Genomic DNA, 27,710 nt, shown 5'->3' with positions numbered 1-27,710 from the left:
CAACAAATACGTTGTTGCTAAGAGCTATGCTTTCCTTATAATCAATCAATGGAAAGCAACCTCCACCGACCTTAAAAGTCTTAGGATGATGACCTCAATGTGCGTTTCAGGATACCACAATATCTCTGAGCAATCTAGCACAAATGGAGCCAACCATAGAGGAAGATTACAAGGCCGGCCACTGGAGCCAGGATAGGTGAGTAACAGTTATAGGGCCCATAGTCATTGGAGTGTTATTAGATAACATTCAGATTTCTATATCTGTTTATCATTATGACTGAATGTATTTTAGCATATTTATCTCATTTTACTATCTGCACTTTAACCTTTTTTGGTGCAGCAGGTACAATGTATGTCATTATATGCATTGTTCTAAACTATGTGTAACTATTTTTTTAAGGTAGCAGTTATTTTATTTTTAGTGCATTCAATTTTTTTGTATTTTATTTTACACACTTGATGGTACAGCAGTCACTTTAATTTTTGGTGGTTTGGAACAAAGACCATCACAAATTTGGAAACAAGCTTTGCCGTTTCAGATCCCAGCGTGACTTACATGTAACAGCATATATATTATGCTTCTCCCGGTGTGCAATGTAATAACATTGCGGGGTGTTACATAAACATTGCAGCGTCTTTATTAAAAATATGTTTAAATATAATGTCTTTTCTTTTTGCTAGATTACTTTGATTCTGTCAGGTTCCTCCAGCAATTTTGCAGGATTATTTGAAAAATACTTGTAATATTTTAATTTGACATCTGTATATCATTCCTGACAAGATAGATTTATCAGCTAGTATTAAAAAAAAAGGAAATGTGAGAATACAGAGGAGTTCATTACTTTCAAAGTAGGTCACTTGTAGGGAGACCAGAAAACTCCCACAGAGGAAAATGCTTGAGGTTTCAAAAAAAAATTGAAAAATAGTGAAAGCGCATCAGTTATACAGTGTAGAGAATCTGCCCAACCTTAGTCTGCCGGCTCCACTCTGCCTTTGATTATCTAGCAGTGGGTGGCTATTGAATGTTATCCTCTACACTACAAGTAAAGCGGGTTAATACGGAGCTTGTTATGTCACTCACATCATTCACTGTGGAGTGAGATGAAAAGAGCCCTTCTCCAGTGACCCCCATACAGCAAGGCTCAGTTCTGTGGAGCCCTGCTGAATACCGCCATGTTCTGCTAGTGTAGTTTTATCTATCTCAAAAGACAGATTTCATAAAATCCTTGAAACATTTTTTTTCATAGTAGAACTAAACAAATCTTTTTTTCTTTCTGTATATTACATTCTCAAGTGTCCTGATATAGAATGCATATACTATATATATGGAATATGCAATGTCATACCCGCCATTCAGTCCAGAATTTATCCCTATGATAAGGTTAATTGCTTGCTCCATTATTATACCCCACCAAATAATAGGCAATGTTTAGTTATTATGAATACAACATATCAAATATACGGTATATATTTGTGTGCTACATTAATAAGTGACATGCACATGGTAAATACCATCACAGTAATTCGCCTCTCTTATTAATCTTGAGCAAACCCGGTTTAGCAGAGATAATAAATCCCTTAATGCTTCAATGACAGCCTACTGTAAAAAAGACTTTACTCCCGCACACAGTAATTTTGTGTTTGTTACATGCAGCCGCAGGTAGGGGGTCCGCCTGTTAGTGCCAGCAGGACACCTCAAAGAGGGACATTTTTTAACTGCTTCAACCTTTTGTGATCATTTTGTAGAAAACATTCACTAAGTGGTGATATTTTCCACTCTATCTTAGGGACACTTTATGTTATTAAAGACTAGATCAGTTCAAAATTGGATAAAGTGGTTGTTATTATTATTAGTATTTACCTTATCAATAATGACAGATCCATTTATTATCCAGCACATTTTAAAATAGCTAAGTTACATCTGGAAAATAGTTTTCTGGATGGACATTAGCTATAAAATTATGGGTATTTTTTTAGGAATTATTTAAAATTACACCAGTTGGACCCACATGGTAATTCTTACAATATGTGTTCAACATAATGTGCATGTCCTTTATTCCCTTTACAAAAAAATTTAGATGATGCTTGAACTTGAAGTTCAACAAGTTCCTATCAAGTTCTTCACAATAATTGCTCTGAGAGGTGTAAATGCTAACTTTTCAAATCACGCATTATACTGTTATTTCTATGCATAAAAATGTAAATTTAAAACCGTTTAAAATATACATGTTGTTTTTCAGGATGAAATTCTGACAGTGATCAGACGTGTAGATGACAATTGGGCTGAAGGAATGTTGGGAGAAAAGATTGGGATTTTTCCAATTCTCTATGTCGAGGTGAGGAATTTTCAGTCATGGAAATACATATAGTATAAGAGTCCAAACTATTATAAATCAGAGAATGAAATGTATTTTCTGGTACACTTAATGTCACTATTTTCCGTAAATGATAAAGTGAAATATGCTGTACAAAGTATGAAGAGTTATGGAAGTGAAGGAATATATCCGCGTGCAATTGAATTCCGTTATCACATAAAGTGCAAAATATGAGAAGAGAGTCCTGATGTCCTAAGGGCCTTTAAAATGATTTTTTATGGACAGAAGATTCATCATTTCTATCTTGCGACATTGTTGACCTATACTCTTGCATTCGGCACGAACTTGCCCTTGTGGCAGTTGAGTACCATCTTGCCACCTGCAGCCTTGAATACAAAAGTTTATATTAATTGTGATTGAGTTTTTACTCCATCATAATTATTTCATTTTTGATGACACTTATTATTTGAAAATTAGGGGCGTCCTAACGGGGGTTGCAGCGCCCCAGAGTCCTGGTCGTTGCAGTACTGTGGCTCCGCCACTATGGGGAGCTACGGTGCGTCCGATGGCACTGAAGGAGTTCATCTGATCAGGTATCACAGACACCAATACATTTCACAGCAGGGCCTCCGGGGGGAGCTAAGGGTGCTATTCATTAGGCCACTCCCCACCATAGTGGGTAAACCGGGGGTCAGGCAGGAAGTTAGATCAGAAAGCTGACTGGATTGGACGAAGCAACACCTAGTGGCAGAGGGTGTCGTGGAGGAAGAGACAGTAGGGTCTCTGTCAGGGGTGGGATCCTGACAGAGGCTTGGCATTGGAAAGAACGTAACGGGTCCGCGCCAGCTCCGGGAAGCGGCGGGATCCAAGAAAGGACTAGAAGCGAGATAGATTGTGCTGAGTGAGAAACGAGATCAAGCAATAGGAGAATTCCAGTAGGGGTCGTGCTGTAAGACCGGAGCAACACCCTACTGAGGCGCATTACCGGTGGCCGGAACGCCGAGGGAGTATTATAACATTCAGCTTCAAGCAATACTCTAAACAGCGGCAGGACAGTCAGTTTAAGGCGGGCTGTCTAACACATATCACCTATGAAGTCTTGGGAGGCAATTGCGGGAGAGGGGCGTCTCTAGGGTCCCGGAAGAACTCCAGGCCTATCCGACAAACGGGTGCCGTTCCAACTGTAACATCAGGAAGGGACGGAAGATTAGAAGAACATCATTTAATCGAGTTGTGAGGGAACTTAAGAAACAGACACAACGGTTGTGGGGTACTTTCCGTAAGCACAGCAGGGAAGGACTACAACACATAGCGCTAAGAAGGAAGGCACCGATTTCTACCTGTGAAGTGAACTCTGGAGGTGCCATTGGACCGGCCGGACTTGCGCAGCCTGGTGAACCGTATTCTGGACTGAGGACTCAGAGATCTCCAGTAAAGAGGTAAAGAGACTGCAACCTGGTGTCCTCGTTATTTACCGCGACCTGCACCCCACAACTGCACCGTTACAACACCACTTATTGCACTGGACGTCCCCCACTGACAGACAGGGCCACGGACCGGGTCTAGCCACTGTGACAACCCCAGGACTGAGACCTAGAGGCCCGGCTCCGGGTACCCCTTGGCCCTGCGGCGGTGTGGGGGCGCTCCAAACTTGGCGTCACGAACAGGATCTACTTAAGCCTGAAGAATCGGGTCATGTGTGCCTTGGAACTGTGATTTACCGTGCTTTGACTGTACTTTATTACAAAGACTGTGTGCCGTGTCATTTGCCGCCAAAATCCGCCGCCATTACAGCACTGAGGGGAGCGCAGGAAGAGAAGAGGGGCGTGAGGTGGGCGTAGACAATCTGGAGAGCGCGAACAACAATGGCCGCCCAGTCCAAATATTTCTGTGTCCTGAGGACGTGTCCGTCAACAGCTGAGGTCCGCCTCCTGATTCTGGTCGGAGGGTGGATACCATGGGGACGGGGCCGCCTACGGAAGAGACCGCGGGAAGAAGACGCGGGAGAAGAGACCAAGATGGCCACGCCAGAAGCCCCGCATGAGAAGGATCGGGTGCGGAGAGAGGTCGGACAGTCCAATGTAGCTCCGGGTACGCCGTCGCTGAGGGGACTGACCCTAGCAGGACCAACGATGGGCCGACCTCCCCGGCCGCCGTTGGAAGAAAGCATGGCCGCGGCAGAGGCCCGGCAAATTGCTACCCGCCTGGAGGCCGATGCCCGCGTGATTGCTAGGCTGGGCCAGCCCACAGAGATCTGCCTGGTTCCAGTGCCCCCTGCTTCTCCCAACCTGGCCGCGGCTGAAGGTATGCCGCAGGCATCGGGCCTAAAGATCACGCCAGAGGCCGAACACCTGCGGCGCTTGATGGCTGCATGGCGAACCCGACCTCGGCCGGCCGTGCAGGTGGACCTGACCCCCACTGCAGAGGTTCCCTCATCCCACTGGGGGGTCGTGATTTCTTTTAACCCCCAATACGGACGCGGGGTTATCCAGGAAATCGGGGAGCCGCTACAGATCCACGTGGATCGGGAAGAGGTGGAGCCCTGCAGCGGAAGATTTCCCCGCGATCTGGAACCCGGTGATGCGGTGACTTACACCCGATGGAGGAGGGCTACGGGAGAGGCTGGCTGGATGGCGCGAGGCGTGCAGCGATGCATTGCCCTCCAGGCTGCTGCCAGAAAACCGGAAGAGGATGCTCCCGTGGGGAAAGCAGCAGAGCCCGGCCCCGCGGAACCTCGAGAAGCCCGGCCTCGCCGTGCCCCGGAGGGACGTGTGCGCCTGCCAGCAAGAAGGGCCTCCCGGCGAGGGATCTTAGCGTTGCTGGGACCAGAACCGCGTCCTGGCTCACCAGTGCGAGCTGTTGGCCTGGTGAGACCGGATAGGAGATCACCTTCCGCTTCACCACAGTAAGATTTTACTGTACTTCTTTTATTTGTAAATAGTTACTATTTTATTGCCTTTATGACTGCTAACACCCGTTCAGGGTAAACTCTTAAGGGGATCCTTCTACGGACCTGGGATCCCTATTGTTTTGTTTGTTTTGTTTTTGTTACCAAAAGTTTTGCACAAGTTTTAAAAACTGAGAAATCATGAACAGTGCATGATCCGAACTCTTTTGTATATAGTTTGCACCTTTATTAAAGGTGCTCCCTACTGGTTTTACTTAAACAAGGACTCTTTGCGAAGATACCGTACTGGAACCTTTGATAAGTATGGACTGGTAGCTTGAGAAGATGTGCTACCTCACAGAGACTTGGTCTTCTCTTAAAGGGGATGTTCATTTGTTATGCTTCGATAGTAACATTGCTTAAGATGAGTAGCAATAATGTCTTGACCGAAGGAAATAATGATAATGTTTATATGAGAAAAGTTATATGTGTTTAACTGGTTAAATGTGAAGAAATATTGATAATGTTCTCTGAAAGAAAAAGTAGAAGGAAGAAATGAGAAAGTTTAATGTTGTGAAAAGAAGATAGTTGATAATGTTGATAAGAAAAGGGGGGGGGGGATAGAAGGTAAACCCTGCGTTCCCCATCGAAAGTTAGTAATGTGTTACTAAGGACAGAAAGTGAACCTGTAAGGGTTAGTGGGTGAGTCCTTATAGGAGCCAAGTAGAGCCGGCTCGGTGTTCTCAAACTGAAAGAAAAGTTATGTTCTATACTGTGTATAGTAGTTGAAAAGGCAGTAGGCCCTGGCTGAACGGGGCGGTCCTGTAGCAGAAAGGAGAGGCAGTGGGTCTGGTGCCGATAGGACAGGCGGTCCTGCAGATTCAAAGTAGGAGAATGTAAAAGTTAAATTGCCTTATAATGTGATTATAGGAAGGTCTTTGGTGGATACAGAGTGTATGTCCTTAAAGGCAAAGTTAAATTATTGTTCAACAATTTTTGTACTTAATAGAATACCCGGTTGGGTAACAGAAGTTAATTATAGCATGTTGCTACGATATTTTTGCCATGTTTGTAACGTTCAAGTGTCCTTACCTCCCATAAAGGGAAGCCTGTTCAAGTATACTTATTGTTATTGCACTCAACAAAATTGTATGTCTTTTTGCTAACTTGTATTGTTGTTTTCTTCCCAGTCCCGGAGTACTGTGTTTAACCAGGGGGGAGTGCAGCGCCCCAGAGTCCTGGTCGTTGCAGTACTGTGGCTCCGCCACTATGGGGAGCTACGGTGCGTCCGATGGCACTGAAGGAGTTCATCTGATCAGGTATCACAGACACCAATACATTTCACAGCAGGGCCTCCGGGGGGAGCTAAGGGTGCTATTCATTAGGCCACTCCCCACCATAGTGGGTAAACCGGGGGTCAGGCAGGAAGTTAGATCAGAAAGCTGACTGGATTGGACGAAGCAACACCTAGTGGCAGAGGGTGTCGTGGAGGAAGAGACAGTAGGGTCTCTGTCAGGGGTGGGATCCTGACAGAGGCTTGGCATTGGAAAGAACGTAACGGGTCCGCGCCAGCTCCGGGAAGCGGCGGGACCCAAGAAAGGACTAGAAGCGAGATAGATTGTGCTGAGTGAGAAACGAGATCAAGCAATAGGAGAATTCCAGTAGGGGTCGTGCTGTAAGACCGGAGCAACACCCTACTGAGGCGCATTACCGGTGGCCGGAACGCCGAGGGAGTATTATAACATTCAGCTTCAAGCAATACTCTAAACAGCGGCAGGACAGTCAGTTTAAGGCGGGCTGTCTAACACATATCACCTATGAAGTCTTGGGAGGCAATTGCGGGAGAGGGGCGTCTCTAGGGTCCCGGAAGAACTCCAGGCCTATCCGACAAACGGGTGCCGTTCCAACTGTAACATCAGGAAGGGACGGAAGATTAGAAGAACATCATTTAATCAAGTTGTGAGGGAACTTAAGAAACAGACACAACAGTTGTGGGGTACTTTCCGTAAGCACAGCAGGGAAGGACTACAACACATAGCGCTAAGAAGGAAGGCACCGATTTCCACCTGTGAAGTGAACTCTGGAGGTGCCATTGGACCGGCCGGACTTGCGCAGCCTGGTGAACCGTATTCTGGACTGAGGACTCAGAGATCTCCAGTAAAGAGGTAAAGAGACTGCAACCTGGTGTCCTCGTTATTTACCGCGACCTGCACCCCACAACTGCACCGTTACAACACCACTTATTGCACTGGACGTCCCCCACTGACAGACAGGGCCACGGACCGGGTCTAGCCACCGTGACAACCCCAGGACTGAGACCTAGAGGCCCGGCTCCGGGTATCCCTTGGCCCTGCGGCGGTGTGGGGGCGCTCCAGGGTCAACATTCACGCCATCATTGGCAGTGCTGTATGTATCATGGTGAGAAAAATTGTTAATTTTTTCACCTAGCAACCCATTTTCTGACAGCATAACCTGGTACGGTCGCTTCATTGATGATATTCTCTTAGTGTGGATTGGTTGTGACTGACCATGTCGGGCTTTTGTGGTTGTATCAATAGGATTGATCTAAACCTGAAATTCACTAATTCGGGTGCAGTAAAACATATTTCCTTTTTAGATTTATGGCTGACAGTGGACATTGTTTCATCAAAAATAACCACTTCCATTTACCTTAAACCCAATTCTGGTAACACCATTTTGGAAGCAACAAAAAGGGGCTGAGGCTGCCGCTGCTGTTGTATTCATCAGTGGGAGAATGGAGGGCAGAGCACGCTGACTCGTCCACATAAGACGTCCTGACGATGGCACATGCCTTCACTGCACGGGCTGCAGCGTTCAGTAGTGCATGCATTGTCAGGAGCGATTAAAGCTCCTGATTTCTGCGATCCCTAGGGATTTGTCCACCTCTGCTCTAAATTATGTCACATTGTCAAACAAGACATCAAAAGGGTCACACATAATATACAATATATGGTACAAGGCATGTAGTTCAGTTTTTTATGCAAATTTAGCCGAATTTTGGGCTACTCTTCCCCCTTGTCATTTGCAGTTTACAGAATTATGTTTAATGGATCTGAAATGTACAACAGATGTATTATGTTTGTTTTGCCCTTTTCACATCTAGGTGTGTGTACTCTTACCACATGAAGCAATCCATAGTCCTTGAGGTCATTGACAGTAATCATAACATTCCATTACTATGCTTGGCCTAAGTCACAACTTTCCAGTGTAACTGATCCTGTTCTCCATGACACAGGGTAACCTTCAAGTACATGTGTGACAACTAGTAAATAATATCAGATAAATAAATCAATGATATATATATATACATATATATATATTCAGTATCTCTTCATGATAAATGTGAACAAACAAAAATGTCAACATCTATTTCCAGTTTTGACCAGGCAATAGTAAGCTATGCTTTTATGCACTCAAATGGGTTTGCCACTTTATATATATTTTAACAAATGTGTTGGGGACTAGTGTTGAGCGATACCTTCCGATATGCAAAGGTATCGGTATCGGATTGGATCGGCCGATACCCAAAAAGTATCGGATATCGCCGATACCGATACCCGATACCAATGCATATCAATGGGACACAAAATATCGGAATGGTTCCCAGGGTCTGAAGGAGAGGAAACTCTCCTTCAGGCCCTGGGATCCATATTCATGTATAAAATAAAGAATAAAAATAAAAAATATTGATATACTCACCCTTCGGACGGCCCCTGGCTCTCACCGGTCCAAGCGTCTGCCTCCGTTCCTAAGAATGCTGAGTAAAGGACCTTCGATGACGTCGCGGCTTGTGATTGGTCGCGTGACTGCTCATGTGACCGCTTACGTGACCAATCACAAGCCGCGACGTCATCGCAGGTCCTAAACTCACTGCATTCTTAGGAACGGAGGCTGCCGGTTACACCGCTAAGGTCCAGGCTCCGCCGGAGGGGTGAGTATATCCATATTTTTTATTTTTATTCTTTATTTTTTACATGAATATGGATCCCAGGGCCTGAAGGAGAGTCTCCTCTCCTCCAGACCCTGGGAACCATACACTGGGAACTTCCGATTCCGATTTCCGATATCACAAAAATATCGGAACTCGGTATCGGAATTCCGATACCGCAAATATCGGCCGATACCCGATACTTGCGGTATCGGAATGCTCAACACTATTGGGGACAAGATTTTCTTGTACTTACTAGTATACTGTATACTGTAGGTATTAAAGTAAACCTGACAGATCATACATACTGCCTGTGTATTGATTTCAGCCATGCGTGTTTGACTATTAAACGCTGCAGCATTTCAGGGGAAAACGTACTTTAAAATCCATTTGGGACCAAGCAACATGGGAGACTAGTCTGAAAGGCAGGATCCTGGCAGCTTCTACCCGCTTGCTCCATCTGAGTCACGAGTCTCCCCTGTTTGGCTTGTGTATAGACAGAGACACCTGTAACTCCAGGGCAGTGGGTGGGGAGAAGTCACCAGGGATCCATCTTTCTGACTAGTCTCCCATGTGGCTTATTCCCTGGTGGCTTTTAATGTAAGTATTCTTCTGAAATTCCGCAGTGTTTCAGAGTCAAACGCACATGGCTGATATCATATATCCAGTGTCAAATACATGCTGCTTGTGGATCAGGCAGCATGTATCACTTGTCAGGTTCTCTTTATTTCTCTTCCTGTTTGTCTTAATATAGCTTTCCTCACTGCATAGAGCTTCTAGTCTCAAATTAGCTGTTGGTGGAGGTTCTGTGACCAGACCTGTCCATCAGTCTCCTTCAGTTGAAAACTTTACACATGGGAAATATGATTGGTATATAATATTCTCCTCCATCAGTAGCCATTTTGAGAAAAGGAGAGCTAGATCATAGATCCATGTAGTAGTCACTGTGGCAAGCATGTTTGTCTGTTCAATTTTCAGTGGAGGTCAAGATAAGATTATTCAATAATATCCTCAAAGATTAGAAATTTATGTCACTTCTTACACTATACATTCAACCATTTACTCAGACTAGGCGTACACAAAGTTGAGTACCAAAGAGATCCATAATATTGAAAAGTTAATTTTGATTGAAACATGTTAAAAAACAATAAGAAACTGAATGTCCTGTAGGGGGCCTAAGAGTGGCCAACCAAAAGGAAACAATATGTGCAGTCCCAGAAGATGTCTAGCAATATATGGATAAAGTATAAGGAAAAATTTGTAGTGCTGTGACTCCCCTTCCAATGACTGCCTCTATTGTGCACCTAAAATATTATGTATCAAAAAGAAAATTTATAAGGTAATTATAAGGTACATAGATAGACATACAGGAACAAAACAGTGCATTAAACCCAAGAATCATCTGTCATGTGCCATGAAAGATGCGGACTCAGCACCGGAGCCTGAATCAAAAGGGGGTAAGACAACCTTTAATGTACCTATACATCCAAGGTCATAAAGGGGTTAAAACTCAAATTTAAAGTAAGCTTTGACACAATGCATTTGAAAATCACACATGCAAATCTGTGTAATGTTCTTCTTCATTGTGGCGATGTGACATCCACTTCTTAGGACCCTACTATTTTTATGCATGCATTTTAGTTAATTCCCTGAAACTGTGCATAATGACACAGCACTGTGCCAATTTTATAAACTATTTGCAGATGTCAAACACTGCTGCTTAAAGATGTTTAACATTAGTGCTTGCAAAATCTTTTTCAAAGTGCTATATACCAGAATTTTCATAAAAAAGGTCTTGCAGAAATTTTATTTGTTCATGAAATTGTTTGAGGAATGCTTTATGCAAACCGCAAAGCTGGCTTCCAGTGAATACCGAGATATCTCCCTGTGGAGGCGGATGAGGGGAAGACATGAATTTTATACTGTTGTTATTACTGTTTTTGTGATGATATTATAATATATTATGTTATATTTTGTATTGTGAGGTTTTAAACCAGCTAGAGTCAACAACATCGAAGACAAAACTTGCTCATTTCAGATTCTGGGAGTAGAGGAATATTGTTCAAAACTTGCATCCTAAACTAAAGATTGCATTTATCATAGAAATTGGTCTTGGATTACAAAAAAGATCTGCTTTTATTTCACAAACAGCCCATCTCTTGTCCAAAGACTGTACCTGGTAATGCAGGTCATCCTCTGAAGTGATGGAAAAAAGCAAACTTTAATTAAACTTACAGGGAACCTGTCAGGTGGGATTGGTACAATGGACAAGTCAAGACCTGATTCATTAAATTCACTGCTTTCGACCAAAAACAAGTCAATCCCAGGTAACCCTACGTCAGGTGAATCAGGTCAGCATCTTGTGTATTGTATTTTTCAACTGTTAATTTTTATTGAAAGTTTTAAAACAAATATTGATGTAATATATTAGAGTACAAACTTTTGATTGTAAAGAAAATACAGATGAAAGATATTGAGGGGAAGCAAAAGAAAGAGAGGGTGGAGGAAAATATGCCCAAGAGGTAGAGAAATCCTACTTAGTGGACATATATGTTCTCTCCATGTTTGCGTGGTTTTCCGCCTGGTTCTCCGGTTTCCTCCCACACTCCAAAGACATGTCCCAACACGTGCCAATGATGTCTGTAAAGTGCTATGGAATTAATGGTGCTATATACAGTACAGACCAAAAGTTTGGACACGCCTTCTCATTTAAAGATTTTTCTGTATTTTCATGACTGAAAATTGTAAATTCACACTATAGGCATCACAACTATGAATTAACACATGTTGAATTATATACTTAACAAAAAAGTGTGAAACAACTGAAAATATTTCTTATATTTATAAGTTCTTCAAAGTAGCCACCTTTTGCTTTGATGACTGCTTTACACGCTCTTGGTGTTCTCTTGATGAGCTTCAAGAGGTAGTCACCGGGAATGGTCTTCCAACAATCTTGAAGGAGTTCCCAGAGATGCTTAGCACTTGTTGGCCCTTTTGCCTTCACTCTGCGGTCCAGCTCACGCCAAACCATCTCGATTGGGTTCAGGTCGGGTGACTGTGGAGGCCAGGTTATCTGGCGTAGCACCCCATCACTCTCCTTCTAGGTCATATAGCCCTTACACAGCCTGGGAGGTGTGTTTGGGGTCATTGTCCTGTTGAAAAATAAATGATGGTCCAAATAAACACAAACAGGATGGAATAGCATGCCGCTGCAAGATGCTGTGGTAGCCATGCTGGTTCAGTATGTCTTCAATTTTGAAACAGTGTCACTAGCAACGCACCCCCACACCATCACACCTCCTCCTCCATGCTTCACGGTGGGAACCTGGCATGTAGAGTCCATCCATTCACCTTTTCTGCATTGCACAAAGACACGGTGGTTGGAACCAAAGATCTCAAATTTGGACTCACCAGACCAAAGCACAGATTTCCACTGGTCTAATGTCCATTCCTTGTGTTCTTTAGCCCAAACAAGTCTCTTCTGCTTGTTGCCTGTCCTTAGCAGTGGTTTTCTAGCAGCTATTTTACCATGAAGGCCTGCTACACAAAGCCTCCTCTTAACAGTTGTTGTAGAGATTTGTCTGCTGCTAGAACTCTGTGGCATTGACCTGGTCTCTAATCTGAGCTGCTGTTAACCTGCGATTTCTGCGGCTGGTGACTCGGATAAACTTATCCTCAGAAGCAGAGGTGACTCTTGGTCTTCCTTTCCTGGGGCGGTCCTCATGTGAGCCAGTTTCTTTGTAGCGCTTGATGGTTTTTGCCACTGCACTTGGGGACACTTTCAAAGTTTTCCCAATTTTTCGGACTGACTGACCTTCTTTTCTTAAAGTAATGATAGCTACTTTTTTCTTGCCATAATACAAATTCTAGCAGTCTATTCAGTAGGACTATCAGCTGTGTATCCACCAGACTTCTGCACAACACAACTGATGGTCCCAACCCTATTTATAAGGCAAGAAATCCTACTTATTAAACCTGACAGGGCACACCTGTGACGTGAAAACCATTTCCGGTGACTACCTCTTGAAGCTCATCAAGAGAATACCAAGAGTGTGCAAAGCGGTCATCAAAGCAAATGGTGGCTACTTTGAAGAACCTAGAATATAAGACATATTTTCAGTTGTTTCACACTTTTTTGTTAAGTATATAATTCCACATGTGTTAATTCATAGTTTTGATGCCTTCAGTGTGAATGTACAATTTTCATAGTCATGAATATACAGAAAAATCTTTAAATGAGAAGATGTGTCCAAACTTTTGGTCTGTACTGTAAGTGAGATAAATAAAATAAATAATGGATTTGTTAAGAAAAAATAAGAAGCTATGGATTGTTGTAGGCGTAGGGGTGGTACAGCAAAAGAGTATAGCTGCTGTTTTCCGACCAGGATGACCAGATTTTCCCAAATGTATCTACTTTTGTCATATAATATAGCTGAAAATTTCTTGTTAATCATGTACCAGGAAATCCGTTTATTCACTTCCATGAATTCTAAGCCTTGTTTTCTCCAGGTTGAGGCAATGGACTTCTTTGAGTCCATGAAATGACAGCATGGGAGTATTTAGAAATTTGGGGGATATGTTTATTTAGCAAAGCTTCCAAGGAGTTTGTACTTTAGCTTGTAGCCTGTAACTGAGAGGATAAGAATATATACTCTAATCCAGAGCCTATGCACTTTAGGGCAAAGCCACTATATTTGATATATGTTGCTCTTAGGTCGGCAGCCTCTGAAGCACTGATAGCAGTAGTTAACAACGACTTTTGGCCGCTCTGCCTGAGAATCTGGTGTTTTTCATCTGTTATGTAAAGGAGTGTCCTGCAACCCTATCTTAAACAGAAAATTAGGTTTTTATTTTCAGTTGATACAACCTATGAAATTCACAGAACGTAAGCTATAAGAATCTATTAAGAATGTCCTGCCATTCAGTGTCTTCAATTTTCCTTAATAAACAGCAGTGTTATTTCATGTGCCTTCACCAATCAAGGCTTGTACTGCCTAGAAATTAGACCTGCTGAGATTCACTAAAGGGACAAGATACATTTTGTCTGTCATTGTCGACCTCCTTATTGACAGCACGACAATATTGAAGTTACTAAAAAAAATTATTGTGTGAAAAAACGTGTTCAGATTGTAATTTTGAAAATTAAGTCTTCCATTCATCATTATCTGTGCTATCCTACAATGTTCTTCCATTTCCGATTCCTGAATCCCACCAGACTAGGTAGCTGCAGTAGCCACACTGTGTGCAATATGTGCCAAAGTTTTGATGTTTAAAATATAAGATCTTCTTGCATTAGCAACAAGATTTTGTTGATCAAGAATAAAGTGGGAGTAGGTTTAGGATTAGATTTGAACCTGTGTGACACCAGTCCTACAAACAAGATATTGATGTCTTGATAGTCGGTAATCATCGTTTTGATACAGTGACCCAATCTTTGAGTAGCTCCTATATTATATTTGTACAGATTTTGGACAGCTAGTTCGCCCTCCTCTTTAGACCTTTGCTAGATCTGTAGTTTAATTCTGGCGAGGCCTCCATTCCATTTTAGATCTTTAAGGCCATTTTCTCAGATAGTGCAAATACTGTGAATCTTTCTCTCCAGTGTTATGTGCAGAAAATCTGCCGCGTTTCACTGCCCAAGTTGTTCTTTAAAAGACACTGCTGAGCTGTGCATATTTGGTGTGTTTTTTCCATATAGGCTTTTTTGGGGAGTTTGAAAAAAACAAATATAAAAACAAAGTTGTGTTTTAAGTGCAGAATTAAAGCATTTATGTTTCAAAAAAATGCATTAATAAACACTGATTCAAATCTTCACTAAAAGTACATAAAATAATAAATTCCCCCATAGAGGAAGCATTTAGCGAAACGGCGCTGTCAGGGTGAGAGCAGATTGGGACCTTATATACTCACTTACATTCAGGTATGATTATGTTGTTCACGTCAGTCCTCTATTTAGTGGTCACATCTGCGGTCTTTGTTACATTTAACACATTTTGTAAAGATTCCTAGACCGGTTTTTGCAGACTATAGTATCACTTGTACTCTTTGTATTGATATACATGTGCTATACATTTTTTTTGCACAGAGCACAAAGCACTTTTCACAAGCACTTGCTAGTTTGTTATATATATTATTATTTATTATTTATTTTTTTCAAGGCATTAGTTTGATCATGGTTTGTTACCCAGGAAATTGAGGGCGCCTTATTATATATTATTGATTTTCAGATCTGCTGTGTCAGGCTAATTTCAGTTTTATATGTGCGCACATGATTTTGTAACTTTCAAGTTATTTATTTGTTATTTGCATATATTTGTATATATACATGCAGCTTTCTGTTTGCACAATACACTAGGCACTTTTAGTAGCATTTGGCCAGCCGTTCCTTTTTTCAGTATTGATTGCACAGAGGGTGCATTGTTATTGTTGTTATTATCATTTATTATGATAGACTGATTATTTATCATTGTATAGGTGCGTACGCATGATTTTTTGACACATTTTTTAATCATACCTGCAATATATATACTTTTTTGGCATTGTCCATAGGTCTCTTCTTCAGTGTGTTCTTCTTTTTGTGTGGCTCTAGTAGCTTGTTTTGGTATTTTTACATTATTTTAAAAATTATATTTAATAAAATTCATCATGTTTTAATACTTGCTTGTATCGCCTTTTCTACACTTTATTGAAGTGGTAGTGTGTATTTAGTATTGTATTTAACATTTTTTGCAAAAAATTTTTTTCAAGACTGTGTTTAACAATAAAATAATAAATACAAAAAAATTCAATAGTCAGGGAAAATTTTTACTGTTGGGGTTGGCGGAACGCACCAAATAAAATATAATAATTACGTGTGTTCACAACCCGGGGTCCTCCGTGCAGAGATGGAAACTGCCGCTAAGCAAAGGCGGACACTATATGACGGTAGAACACCAAATACACATGGGTTTAACGTCACCCGGTGTGAACAGCGATGAACTCTGTTGCTTCACAGAGTAACAGCTACCTAAATACTATAACGCTGTTCCCTTTTAGCTGTCACAGGGCACAGCAGATTTAGCACGAGTGAAGTCACAAGACTAAGGTGATGCCACTATTCGGCGCAGCCACTACAGATTAGGCACGAGTGTGGTCTCTAGACTCAGCCCCTAGAACGCGGGGAATAGAGTCTAACTGGACCCACTGTGCACATGGCGTCGCACTGGCGCTGTCTCTAACTCCAATCAGCCTATACACATACACAACCAGAGGGTAGGGGATCATTAGGAGCTTGCACCAGAGACATTCACACATGCACACACTTCTCATGTTTGAACTATACTAGCGCACGGCCGTGAGATCCTTTTATAAATGCCATTCTGCAAGGACCTTGCTTGAGAGCCAATACGGACTCGCTTGAGGACCTGGGCATGTGAACTCCAACCACCAATGAGTGGTCGTCTCACGGGCATGCTCAGAAGGGAAAAATCTGGATTTAGTCCCAGGAACATCTGCTCGCCACTGTCTAATGCTGGTTGCTATAGCTGTACCTGTAGAGGCAGCAGCAACCAGACGCACAGCTTGAGTCTGAGCAAGACGCTGGGACTGATGTTTCTGCTGAGCAGGATCCTCTGTGGCCGAGATTGAATGGGAGACCACAGAAGACAAGGCTTAGGATTCCTCCTGTGCAGTGGGAGAATCCTTCCTGACGCCTAACAGTTAGGCTATGTGCACATGTTGTGGATTTTTCCGCACTGTTTTTGCAAAATCCGCAGGTAAACCACACTGTGGATTTGCCGCTGTTTTTGTGCGGATTCCACCTGCGGTTTTACACCTGTGGATTCCTATTATGGAGCAGGTGTAAACCGCTGCGGAATTCGCACAAAGAATTGACATGCTGCGGAAAAAACACCGCTGCGTTTCCGCGCATTTTTTTTGGCAGCATGTGCACTGCGGATTTTGTTTTCCATAGGCTTACATGCTACTGTACAACGCATGGAAAGCTGCTGCAGATCCGCAGCGTCAAATCCGCAACAAAATCCGCAACAAAATCCGCAATGGGTGCACATACCCTTACTCCATGCTTTTGGTATGAAACATGTTAATAAAAGGAAGCAGAAAAAAGTATTTTGCACTGCGTGTGAATACAGCCTGAAGAGACTATGCCTGACATAAAAAAGCTGTTGTGGGATCAAAATAAGGGCATTTTGTAAAACATAACTCAGCTGTGGCATCCAAATAATTTTTTTTAATTTTACTTTTCCCACCACTGTTAATGGAAGCTTTTCACATATTATCAAGTTTTGTTCAAATGTTTCTAAAAAGTGTTCTATGTTCAAATCTAAATAATCAGCTTTGGATTTTTTGAAAGATGATTTCTTAAATATTTGATTGTGCTTTTGCACTCTAATAGAATCCTAAAGTTATCTAGTTACATCCCCTGCCCGTCAGTTGCCAAAAGGTCTGAATTATTCCAATTAATGGAAAGACCAGAGTACTTTTTAGAAGATTCAATAGTCAAGATAGTGATTGGAGTGTTTTTTCATTAAATTCTTTTAATTCTAAAAGTTTAATATAGAAAATTAAGAACAATATATGGTAACACATGTAAGAAAAATAAAAATCTAATCTCCTCTGCAGACTAAAAGCCTCCATGCATGTTAGATTATATTAGCTAAACATACAGATATTGAGTGGTTCGGCTGACAGTCTGATGTGTATGATGGACCCGACTGTCTTCTGACATATTATGTCAGTGGATAAGTATCAGGTATGTCTGTTTTTTTACTGATGATCCTTTTTTTTTCTAAATGATAAGCTGTTGCCAGAGATCTCTGATATAGGACATAGGAGTGTTTGGAGAGATAGCTGCTGATCATAGCTATCTATAGCTATCTAAAGCGTATTGGATGGGAGGGATATAGACAATTTGGATCAAAAATTGCTTTTTAGAAATCATGAAAGTCATCAAGTATCTAGTTTGGTGCAGTCAGTATCTCAGCAGCTGTGTTTTTGAGTGCAACAACATAGGATAACACAGTTGGGGCGTTAGCTATAATGGCCAATATATGGCTTGCTCGGTCTACCTCTTCATAATATGATTTTTTAACAAAGAATCATTTATTTAACCATTTTTAAAATCTAAGCTTGGTATGCTTCTATAGCCTCTATTCACCGGTCTTCAGAAACATAATGGTTTGCTTGAATAAAGGCAGCCTCAGGATTATAATTTCTACCTGCTGCCCCCCCCCCCCCACATAACATGAGTCTTATAAGAACTCTTCAAAGTGAAAATATTATAGAATCCTAGCCTATTTTTACTAGCTGAGCCATCATTAAAGTGAAAGTACTGTCTAACATGTTGCTTTCTACAGTGAGGAAAATAACTATTTGATACACTGCCGATTTGCATGGCCATTTATCCAAAGTGTCTCAGGAGCCATTATTCAAAACATCGACACCAGGCCATATGTTGCTCCTGTTACTGTGAGTTGTTTTCTTAGCATAAACATGCAACCAAAGTCTGCAGGGTCTCTGGACTTTTCTCCCTATATGTATATCTGTGACATCATTGGTTGGCAATTGCAAAGGGTGTTGCCAGCAGTGGATTTTGATGTGTGTACCCAAGTGCATTTGTAGGGGATATAAATATGTCTTTGTTCCTTCTTCTCCCCAACCCCTTTAAGTGTATACGTATATATGCTATCAATGTGTTCGTACATTGTGGTACTGCTACACATAAAGTGTATTACCACCGTGTACAAGAGTATTGCTACACCTCATGTGTATTGCTCTTTATAAATGTATGCCTTCAAATGTTTGACACAATTTGCACACTTTGTGTTAGGGAAAATTTGTCCCCGGGCCCAGTATAGTGATAGGGGCATAGTGTCCATAGTTGGCCATTAGAGGGGGCACTGTAGTGCATAGTTAGAGTAGGAGGGGCACAGTAGCATAAAGATAGTTAGGTTTCCTGGTTCTAGGTAGTCAGGGCCTGAGAATCTGTGCAGCTCACTGGGTTGCCTGGCCAGGAGTCGCTGTGCCTCGTAACATTATAATAGGGGGGCCAGCATAGCATACAGAGTATCAAGGAATTCCTCTAGGTGGAAAGAAGTATGACAGTGCTGCAGATGCTGCTGAAGGAAGTCTGTCCCCAGAGAGAGAAGTTTGTTCAGCCGGGAAGCACAAGCAAGATGTGGCAGATCTTTGCATGGGCAGCAGTTCTAAGAACTGGGCCGAAACGGTGTAGGACTCCCCCATTTGAGTCAGGATTCAGGAGGTCACAGATTCTATTGGACCAAAAGATGCGGTCTGACCCGGGGCTAAGCAGAGAGCAAGAGAGGACAGGGAAGGGACAGAAAGCAAGACACCTATTTTGATATCTGAAGTGCCTGCATTCAAACAAATCGTGCTGAGTAAACATGTTGATAATGAAGTTAAGCCGTAGTGTGTCTCCCTTATTTCTGAACCATCTGTGAGGATAACATCTCCGTACCGGACCAGTCCAGATGGCGCAGAGAGTCAGCACAGAGGTAACGCAGCAGAGAAATGTGAATTGATGTGGGCAGGGGGCCAGAGAGTGATACAGGGATTGCTGTCGGCCATTACTACCTCCCTGGCTCCCCTTCCTATACTTTCACCATGGAAAAAAGGTTTTGCATTTTGAGAGGACACTTTCTGTTCCGATACCAATTCTGGAGGATTATAATAGCATTCTCATACATATCGGGATAAGTTGAGTTCTGAACAAGCCACTTTACATTTGCCTTCCACTAAATTCGTCTTATTGTTAGAAGAGATTATGCTGGTAATTGTGTGGAGGGCTCAGCACAGAGAGGTGCAGACTTTTTTTATGACACACAATCACACAATTCCCTTTCCTGAATTGAGCTGACCCAGGTCAATGATAATTTGGCTGCCAAAGGTGTCTTGCATTAAATTTTTGACAAGAAATCTCTCAGATTATTCTTCATTATTATTAGTGATAGATCTGTCCAGGAGATTGGTTGGGACAGGGAGGGTTCGAGGCTCCACCCTGATGGCTCTCATTATAATACAATATAATATAGATAATAAAACTAGAGTGGGGAAAATAAGTATTTGATATACTGACGATTTTGCAAGATTTCCCACCTACAAAGCACGGAGAGGTCTGTCATTTTTATCGTAGGTACACTTCAACTGTAAGAGACAGAATCTAAAAACAAAAAAACTGAAAATCACATTGTATGATCTTTAAATAATGAAATTGCATTTTATTGCATGAAATAAGTATTTCATACAATAGAAAAACAGAGCTTAATATTTGGTACAGAAACTTTTGTTTGCATTTACGGAAGTCAGATGTTTCCTGTAGTTCTTGGCCAGTTTTGCACACAATACAGCAGGGATTTTGGCCACTCCTCCATACAGATCTTCTCCAAATCTTTCAAGTTATGGGGCTGTCACTAGGCAACATTGAGTTTCAGCTTCTTCCAAAGATTTTCTATTGGGTTCATGTCTGAAGACTGCCTAGGCCACTCCAGTACCTTGAAATGCTTCTTACAAAGCCACTCCTTAGTTGCCCTGGCTGTGTTTTTTGGCTAACTGTTATGCTGGAAGACCAAGCCAACACCCATCTTCAATGCTCTTACTGAGGGAAGGAAGTTGTTGGCCAAAGGCTCTCGATACATGACCCCATCTATCCTCCTGTCAATACCTTACCTTTGCAGAGACAAAACTCCAGTGTATGATGTTTCCCTCACCATGCTTCATGGTTAGGACGGTGTTCTTGGGGTTGTACTCATCCTTCTTTCTCCAAACACATCGAGTGAAATTGATACCACAAAGTTTTATTTTGGTCTCATCTGACCACATGATCTTCTCCCATGCCTCCTCTGGATCATCCAGATGGTGATTGACTAACTTCATACTAGCCTGTATATGTACTGGAGTGCAGTGTCAGACTGGGATGTCTGGGGCCCATGGGAGAATTGACCCTAGGGGCCCACCCTACAGTTAGATGCGAATATCTGTTAGTCATTATATCCGTTATAGTGGAGCATTGACTGTAAAACACAGGACGCTCCTGCACATCTACTATTCGTATACCATAACTGTGATGTACAATTACAGTAGTTTCCATTAAGGGGCTCCTTTTGCTAAAAGAAGTTATAATAATACCACATACAAGGGAGAAATACCGCCACACCATGGCCAGACCACATATTGCCACCACATTGTGACCAAATAATTCCACATACAGGGGACAAATACCACTGCACTGTGTTCAGACTACATATTACCACCACATAGTGACCGAATACTGCAATACTGATCATGAATAAAACCAACAATACTAACCACCAGACACATTATACATAGAAATGTATAGTGTACAGTGCAGTGTATAGTGTCAGTGTACAAGTAATACAGTGATCATCATTGACATTATACACATGAGCTCTGTATATAGTGTACAGTGTACAGGTAATACAGTCATCATCAATGACATTATACACAGGAGCTTTGTATATAGTGTTAGTGTACAGGTAATGCAGTAATCACCAGTGACTTTATACACAGGAGGACTGTATATAGTCTATAGGTAATACAGTGATCACCAGTGACATTATACACAGGAGATCAGTATATTGTGTCATTATACAGGTGTCACAGTGACTACCAGTGATATTATAATACACGCAAGATCTCTGTATATAGTGTATACTTGTCTCTGCAGAAAATAGCACTCATTTATACCTGATCTCTTCTAGAGTACATTCCCCACTTTTTCCCGACTTCTACACTATGCCAGATGAAGAAAAAAGTGACATAGTGCTGCCTTTCACAGTAATAGGACCCCCTTTTGTTCCCACCCCATGGAAAACAGTCTCCTAAAAAGTATATTATATTACAGCATTATGTGATGTCCTCCACTTACCATCATAAACTAATAATGTACACTACCGTTCAAAAGTTTAGGGTCACTTAGAAATGTCCTTATTTTTGAAAGCAAAGCACAGTTTTTTCAAATGAAGCTAACATTAAATGATTCACAAATACACTCTATACATTGTTAGTGTGGTAAATGACTATTCTAACTGCAAACATCTGGTTTGTAATGCAATATCTTCATAGGTATATAGAGGCCCATTTCCAACAACCATCACTCCAGTGTTCTAATGGTACTTTGTGTTTGCTAACTGTGTAAGAAGGCTAATGGATGGTTAGAATACCCTTGAAAACCCTTGTCCAAGTATGTTAGCACAGCTGAAAACAGTTTGGCAGATTAGAGAACCTATAAACCTGACCTTCCTTTGAGCTAGTTGAGAACTCTCAAAAATGGCCAGAAAAAAAGAATTTTCATGTGAAACTCGACAGTCTATTCTTGTTCTTAGAAATGAAGGCTATTTCATGTGAGAAATTGCCAAGAAACTGAAGATTTCCTACAATGGTGTGTACTACTCCCTTCAGAGGAGAGCATAAACAGGCTCTAACCAGAGTATAAAGAGAAGTGGGAGTCCCCGCTACACAACTGAGCAACAAGACAAGTACATTAGAGTCTATAGTTTGAGAAATCAACGCCTCACAGGTCCTCAACTGGAAGCTTCATTAAATAGTACACGCAAAACGCCAGTGTCAACGTCTACAGTAAAGAGGCGACTCCAGCATGCTGGCCTTCAGGGCAGAGTGTTAAAGAAAAAGCCATATCTGAGACTGGCTAATAAAAGGAAAAGATTAATATGGGCAAAAGAACACAGACATTGGACAGCTGAAGATTGGAAAAAAGTGTTATGGACAGACAAATCCAAGTTTGAGGTGTTTGGATCACACAGAAGAACATTTGTGAGACGCAGAACAACTAAAAAGATGCTGGAAGAGTGCCTGACGCCATCTGTCAAGCATGGTGGAGGTAATGTGATGTTCTGGGGTTGCTTTGGTGCTGGTAAAGTGGGAGATTTGTACAAGGTAAAAGGGATATTGAATAAGGAAGGCTATCACTCCATTTTGCAATGCCATACCCTGTGGACAGCGCTTGATTGGAGCCAATTTCATCCTACTTTCATCAGGACAATGACCCAAAGCACACCTCCAAATTATGCAAGAACTATTTAGGGAAGAAGCAGGCAGCTGGTATTCTATCTGTAATGGAGTGGCCAATGCAGTCACCAGATCTCAACCCCATTGAGCTGTTGTGGGAGCAGCTTGACCGTATGGTATGCAAACAGTGCCCATCAAGCCAAACCAACTTGTGAGAGGGGCTTCTGGAGGCATGGGGTGAAATTTCTCAAGATTACCTCAGCAAATTAACTGCTAGAATGCCAAAGGTCTGCAATGCTGTAATTGCTGCAAAGGGAGCATTCTTTGACAAAATCAAAGTTTGAAGGAGAAAATTATTAGGCTGGATTCACATTACGTTAGTGGCATCCGTTAGATGGACTACGTTACACAGCGGCATAATGCGGTGTAATGTAGTCTGTTTAACGCTGCCATTGACTCCAATGTCAGACGCATCACTAGCGCACGCCCACAATGGGTGTGCGCTAGGGATGTGCCGTCATTGAGTGACGGATCCTGGGACGCGGGCTGCAGCGTTTCCGGGTCCGTCACTGCTAGCGCAGATAGAGCTAGCAGATGCTCTATCTGCGCTAGCGTGCTGCCATACCGGCACTTGCGTTTACAGCAGCCCGTTGTGTTGAACGGGCTGCTGTAAATGCAATGTGAACCCAGCCTTATTTAAAATAAAAATATTTTTTTCGGACCTTGTCAATGTCTGGATTAGATTTTAAATTAATTTTGCAACTCATTTGATTAATAAAAGTATGCGTTTTCATGGAAAACACAAAATTGTTTGGGTGACCCTAAACTTTTGAACGGTAGTGTATGTTCCTCATTCTGACCCCCATACAGTAATTAAGTTCATTATCCTTGCCCCCTTTATTTAATAATGTGCCCCATCCTGGCTCCAAATGTTCTTTGGCCTGGCTGGCCCCCTATGTCACTTGGTCTGGCTGGTCCCCTATATCCCTTGGCCTGGCTGACCCCCTGTGCTTAGCCTGGCTGTACCCCCCTGTCACTTGGCCTGGCTGTACCCCACTGTCCCTTAGCTGAAAGATAATAGTAGTAAGCAGATCTTAAATAGTAAAATTCAGCCAATAAGAGATAATGTCTCACAATCTGAGAAAGGTATGTTGCTGTCGATTGGCGCATGCAGCGTTGACGTGTTCCGGGGGTCGGCATCACCGAAGCCATCATTGGGACAGGCTACCCCTGGCACACGTCAGCGCTGCATGCATGTTCTCATGTTGAATAATGGCTCCTGAGACACTTTGGATAAATGTCCGTGCCTCTGGGGCCAACATCAATTTAATGTGAGCGTGTTTTTCTGTGCATCCTGCTCAATACTGAATAAATCAAGATATTTTGAAAATTTTCTTCCCATTTTTCCATCATTTGCATACCATTAACATGTCTATTGATCCTGTGATTTCCATAATTCCACAACTTTTCATTCTTGGTGCTGCAGTTTCACTGTTAAAGGTAAGGTACCGTGTTTGTAGATCATTAATAAATCACTGTAATGTAGCATAACATGCTGCTATAACCAAGTTTTAAATGCATGTGAAACAGATTTCGTGTGTTATATGTGTTTAAAGAAGGAACTGGGGGCTGACATCTTGGTTTCACAGCAGTTTACAACACTAACAGTGTCATTTTACAGCACCCCATGGACATAGGAGATAATAGACCGGCGCTGACCCTATCTTTAACATTGGAGAGGTGTTAGCAGTGAGCTGGGCACGCCTCTGTAGGCTGCACAACTCACTGCTGTAGGTGTGACTAGCAGCCATTTTATTATAGCCCAGTGCTCTCTGCCCAGCTCCACTACTAACACTACTGTCACACAGTGGCATTTTCATCGCTACGACGGCACGATTCGTGACGTTGCAGCGTCGTATGATTATCGCTCCAGCGTCGTAGACTGCGGTCACACGTTGCAATACACGGCGCTGGAGCGATAATTTCATGACGTATTTGTGATGTAGAAGCCGTTGGTTACTGTGCGCACATCGTATACAACCTGTGTCACACGATGCAATCATGCCGCCACAGCGGGACACTAGACGACGAAAGAAAGTTTCAAACGATCTGCTACGATGTACGATTCTCAGCGGGGATCCGGATCGCAGTAGCGTGTCAGACACAGCGATATCGTAACGATATCGCTAGAACGTCACGAATCGTGCCGTCGTAGCGATGAAAATGCCACTGTGTGACGGTACACTTACTCTCTATCACAGGAGCTCCATTCACTCCATTAAGCTGCATTCCCAGCCTGCAGAGAGAGGTGACACCTGACACCTCTCTCTGCCATACAATGTATCTCTCCCCTCCCTCCACAATGCCTGGCCATTCACTGCAGACCTGGAGCTCCTTCTTATCTTACTGAGGGATGAGTCACAGACAGCTCTGCACAGACAATGCTGCTCCATACACATCACATAAACTAACTGTGCTTCTGATGCAGTAACTGCTGGTGATAGCAGATCACAGGTCAGTCACACACAAAATGGCTCTGCCCTGTGATGCTGCTCTTCATTCTGCCCCAGGGATATTAGACCACCCAAAAGGGGAGGGAAATGCTGATGTCAGCAGTTACTGCCCAGATTTTCCAGCTAACAGTAAAGCTGGTAAGTCTTACTATAGCTGCTTGAGGTCTAAAACGGAAAATGCTCCCCCTAGTGGTCAATATATATATTTGTAAGAAAATATATAATATTTTTCATATAGAAATGTTTGCAAACAGTGCAAACATTGCATTAATACATTTTATTTACTATTTTAAGCTTAATTTCACAAAAAAACAAACTACAAGAAAACTGGTGGCACCTTCCCTTTAAAGAGTGTGTAATATATATTTATAGAGTAACTTGAAGTTCTTTGTACATATGAAACTACATACTTTACATTTTTTTCATTATTATGTTTTCCTTCATTTCCTTTTAACTGCCATTTTTTAGAACAAATACTGTAATTATATCAGTATTTATATGGTAATGGAAGCCTTCCCCACCTCCTGCACCTACGATACTTGTGTTACAGCATAATTACTCCAGAGCTTTGATTGTAGAAAGTTCTGAACAATAGATACTTCAATAATAGAGGGTTTGTAGTTAATTGCTTTGTGCAAAACTGGACCAATTAGCCCAAAAGAAACCTTCTTATTAACCACACTAGCAGAATAACATTTCTTCTTTCATAACAACTCAGTAATGAATATTATATCTTAAATATAGAGAGAATAGCACTCCAGTTATAATCATCACATTATACTGTGTTATTATGCAGAGGCAATTTTTCAAAATTTCCAAACTTCCAAATTTCCAGAACTTCTTGAAGAGTTGGACATTGGATGTGTCGGACTGGGGTGGCAAGGGCCCACCAATAACATTGACTTTGGAGGCCCACTTTTCTACTATGTGCAATTATTGCATTACCTTCTTTCATAATTTTTCCTATGCTTCAATTTAATAATAAACTAGGTAGTTTGTTGAATGAATGAGGAGATGTTGCTTTTTTTGTTCATAGTAAATCAAATGTATTGGGTCAACTACTGCTCATGTTGGGGTTAAGTGGCTTGCTTCTGCACAGGGGTCCACCTGGGGATTCACCTGTTCACCAGTCCAAGCCTAGACATGGGCAGCAGGTTCTCTTGGAAAATCAGGTCTGGGGCAGACCACTGTCATCGTCATCCTTATTTTCAACAGCAAAGTAGCTTCTATAGGTAGTATAACATAATTAAGACCTTGTCTGCCATAATGTGCTGTTGACACAAAAGGATGGCATTTGTAGCATAACTTATCAAGTGTCTCGTTACCCGGTGTGAAGTTTTTCGCTAGCAGAATAATGCTTACTTTCTTGAACTTTAACCCCTTCATGACCTTGGGATTTTCCGTTTTTACGTGTTCGTTTTTCGCTCCCCTCCTTCCCAGAGCCATAACGTTTTAATTTTTCTGTCAATATGGCCATGTGAGGGCTTATTTTTTGCGGGACGAGTTGTACTTTTGAACGACATCATTGGTTTTAGCATGTCGTGTACTAGAAAACGGGTAAAAAATTCCAAGTGCGGTGAAATTGCAAAAAAAGTGCAATCACACACTAGTTTTTTGTTTGGCTTTTTTGCTAGGTTCACTAAATGCCAAAACTGACCTGCCATTGTGATTCTCCAGGTCATTACGAGTTCATAGACACCTAACATGACTAGGTTATTTTTTATCTAAGTGGTGAAAAAAAATTCCAAACTTTGCTAAAAAAAGAAAAAAAAATTGCGCCATTTTCCGATACCTGTAGCGTCTCCATTTTTCATGATCTGGGGTCGGTTGAGGGCTTATTTTTTGCGTGCCGAGCTGGCATTTTTAATAATTCCATGTCGGTGCAGATACGTTCTTTTGATCGCCCGTTATTGCATTTTAATGCAATGTCGCGGCGACCAAAATAACGTAATTCTGGCATTTTGAATTTTTTTCTCGCTACGCTGTTTAACGATCAGGTTACTGTTTTTTTTTTATTGATAGATCGGGCGATTCTGAATGCGGCG

General features: G+C 42.0%; 1 protein-coding gene across 3 annotated transcripts in view; it reads left to right on the top strand.

Annotated features, from left to right (window-relative positions):
- SH3RF3 (SH3 domain containing ring finger 3) overlaps window positions 1-27,710 on the top strand; it is a 684,824-nt gene that overhangs the window by 312,883 nt on the left and 344,231 nt on the right. For all 3 annotated transcript variants that reach the window (XM_077296585.1, XM_077296584.1, XM_077296586.1), the window contains exon 3: window positions 2,241-2,336. In XM_077296585.1, the coding sequence (XP_077152700.1) occupies window positions 2,241-2,336 (96 nt within the window). The remainder of the gene's footprint in view (window positions 1-2,240; window positions 2,337-27,710) is intronic.

Source organism: Ranitomeya variabilis, chromosome 3 (genome assembly GCF_051348905.1).
Source record: "Ranitomeya variabilis isolate aRanVar5 chromosome 3, aRanVar5.hap1, whole genome shotgun sequence".
NCBI lineage: Eukaryota > Metazoa > Chordata > Amphibia > Anura > Dendrobatidae > Ranitomeya > Ranitomeya variabilis.
This window is presented reverse-complemented; position numbering and strand designations above follow the sequence as displayed.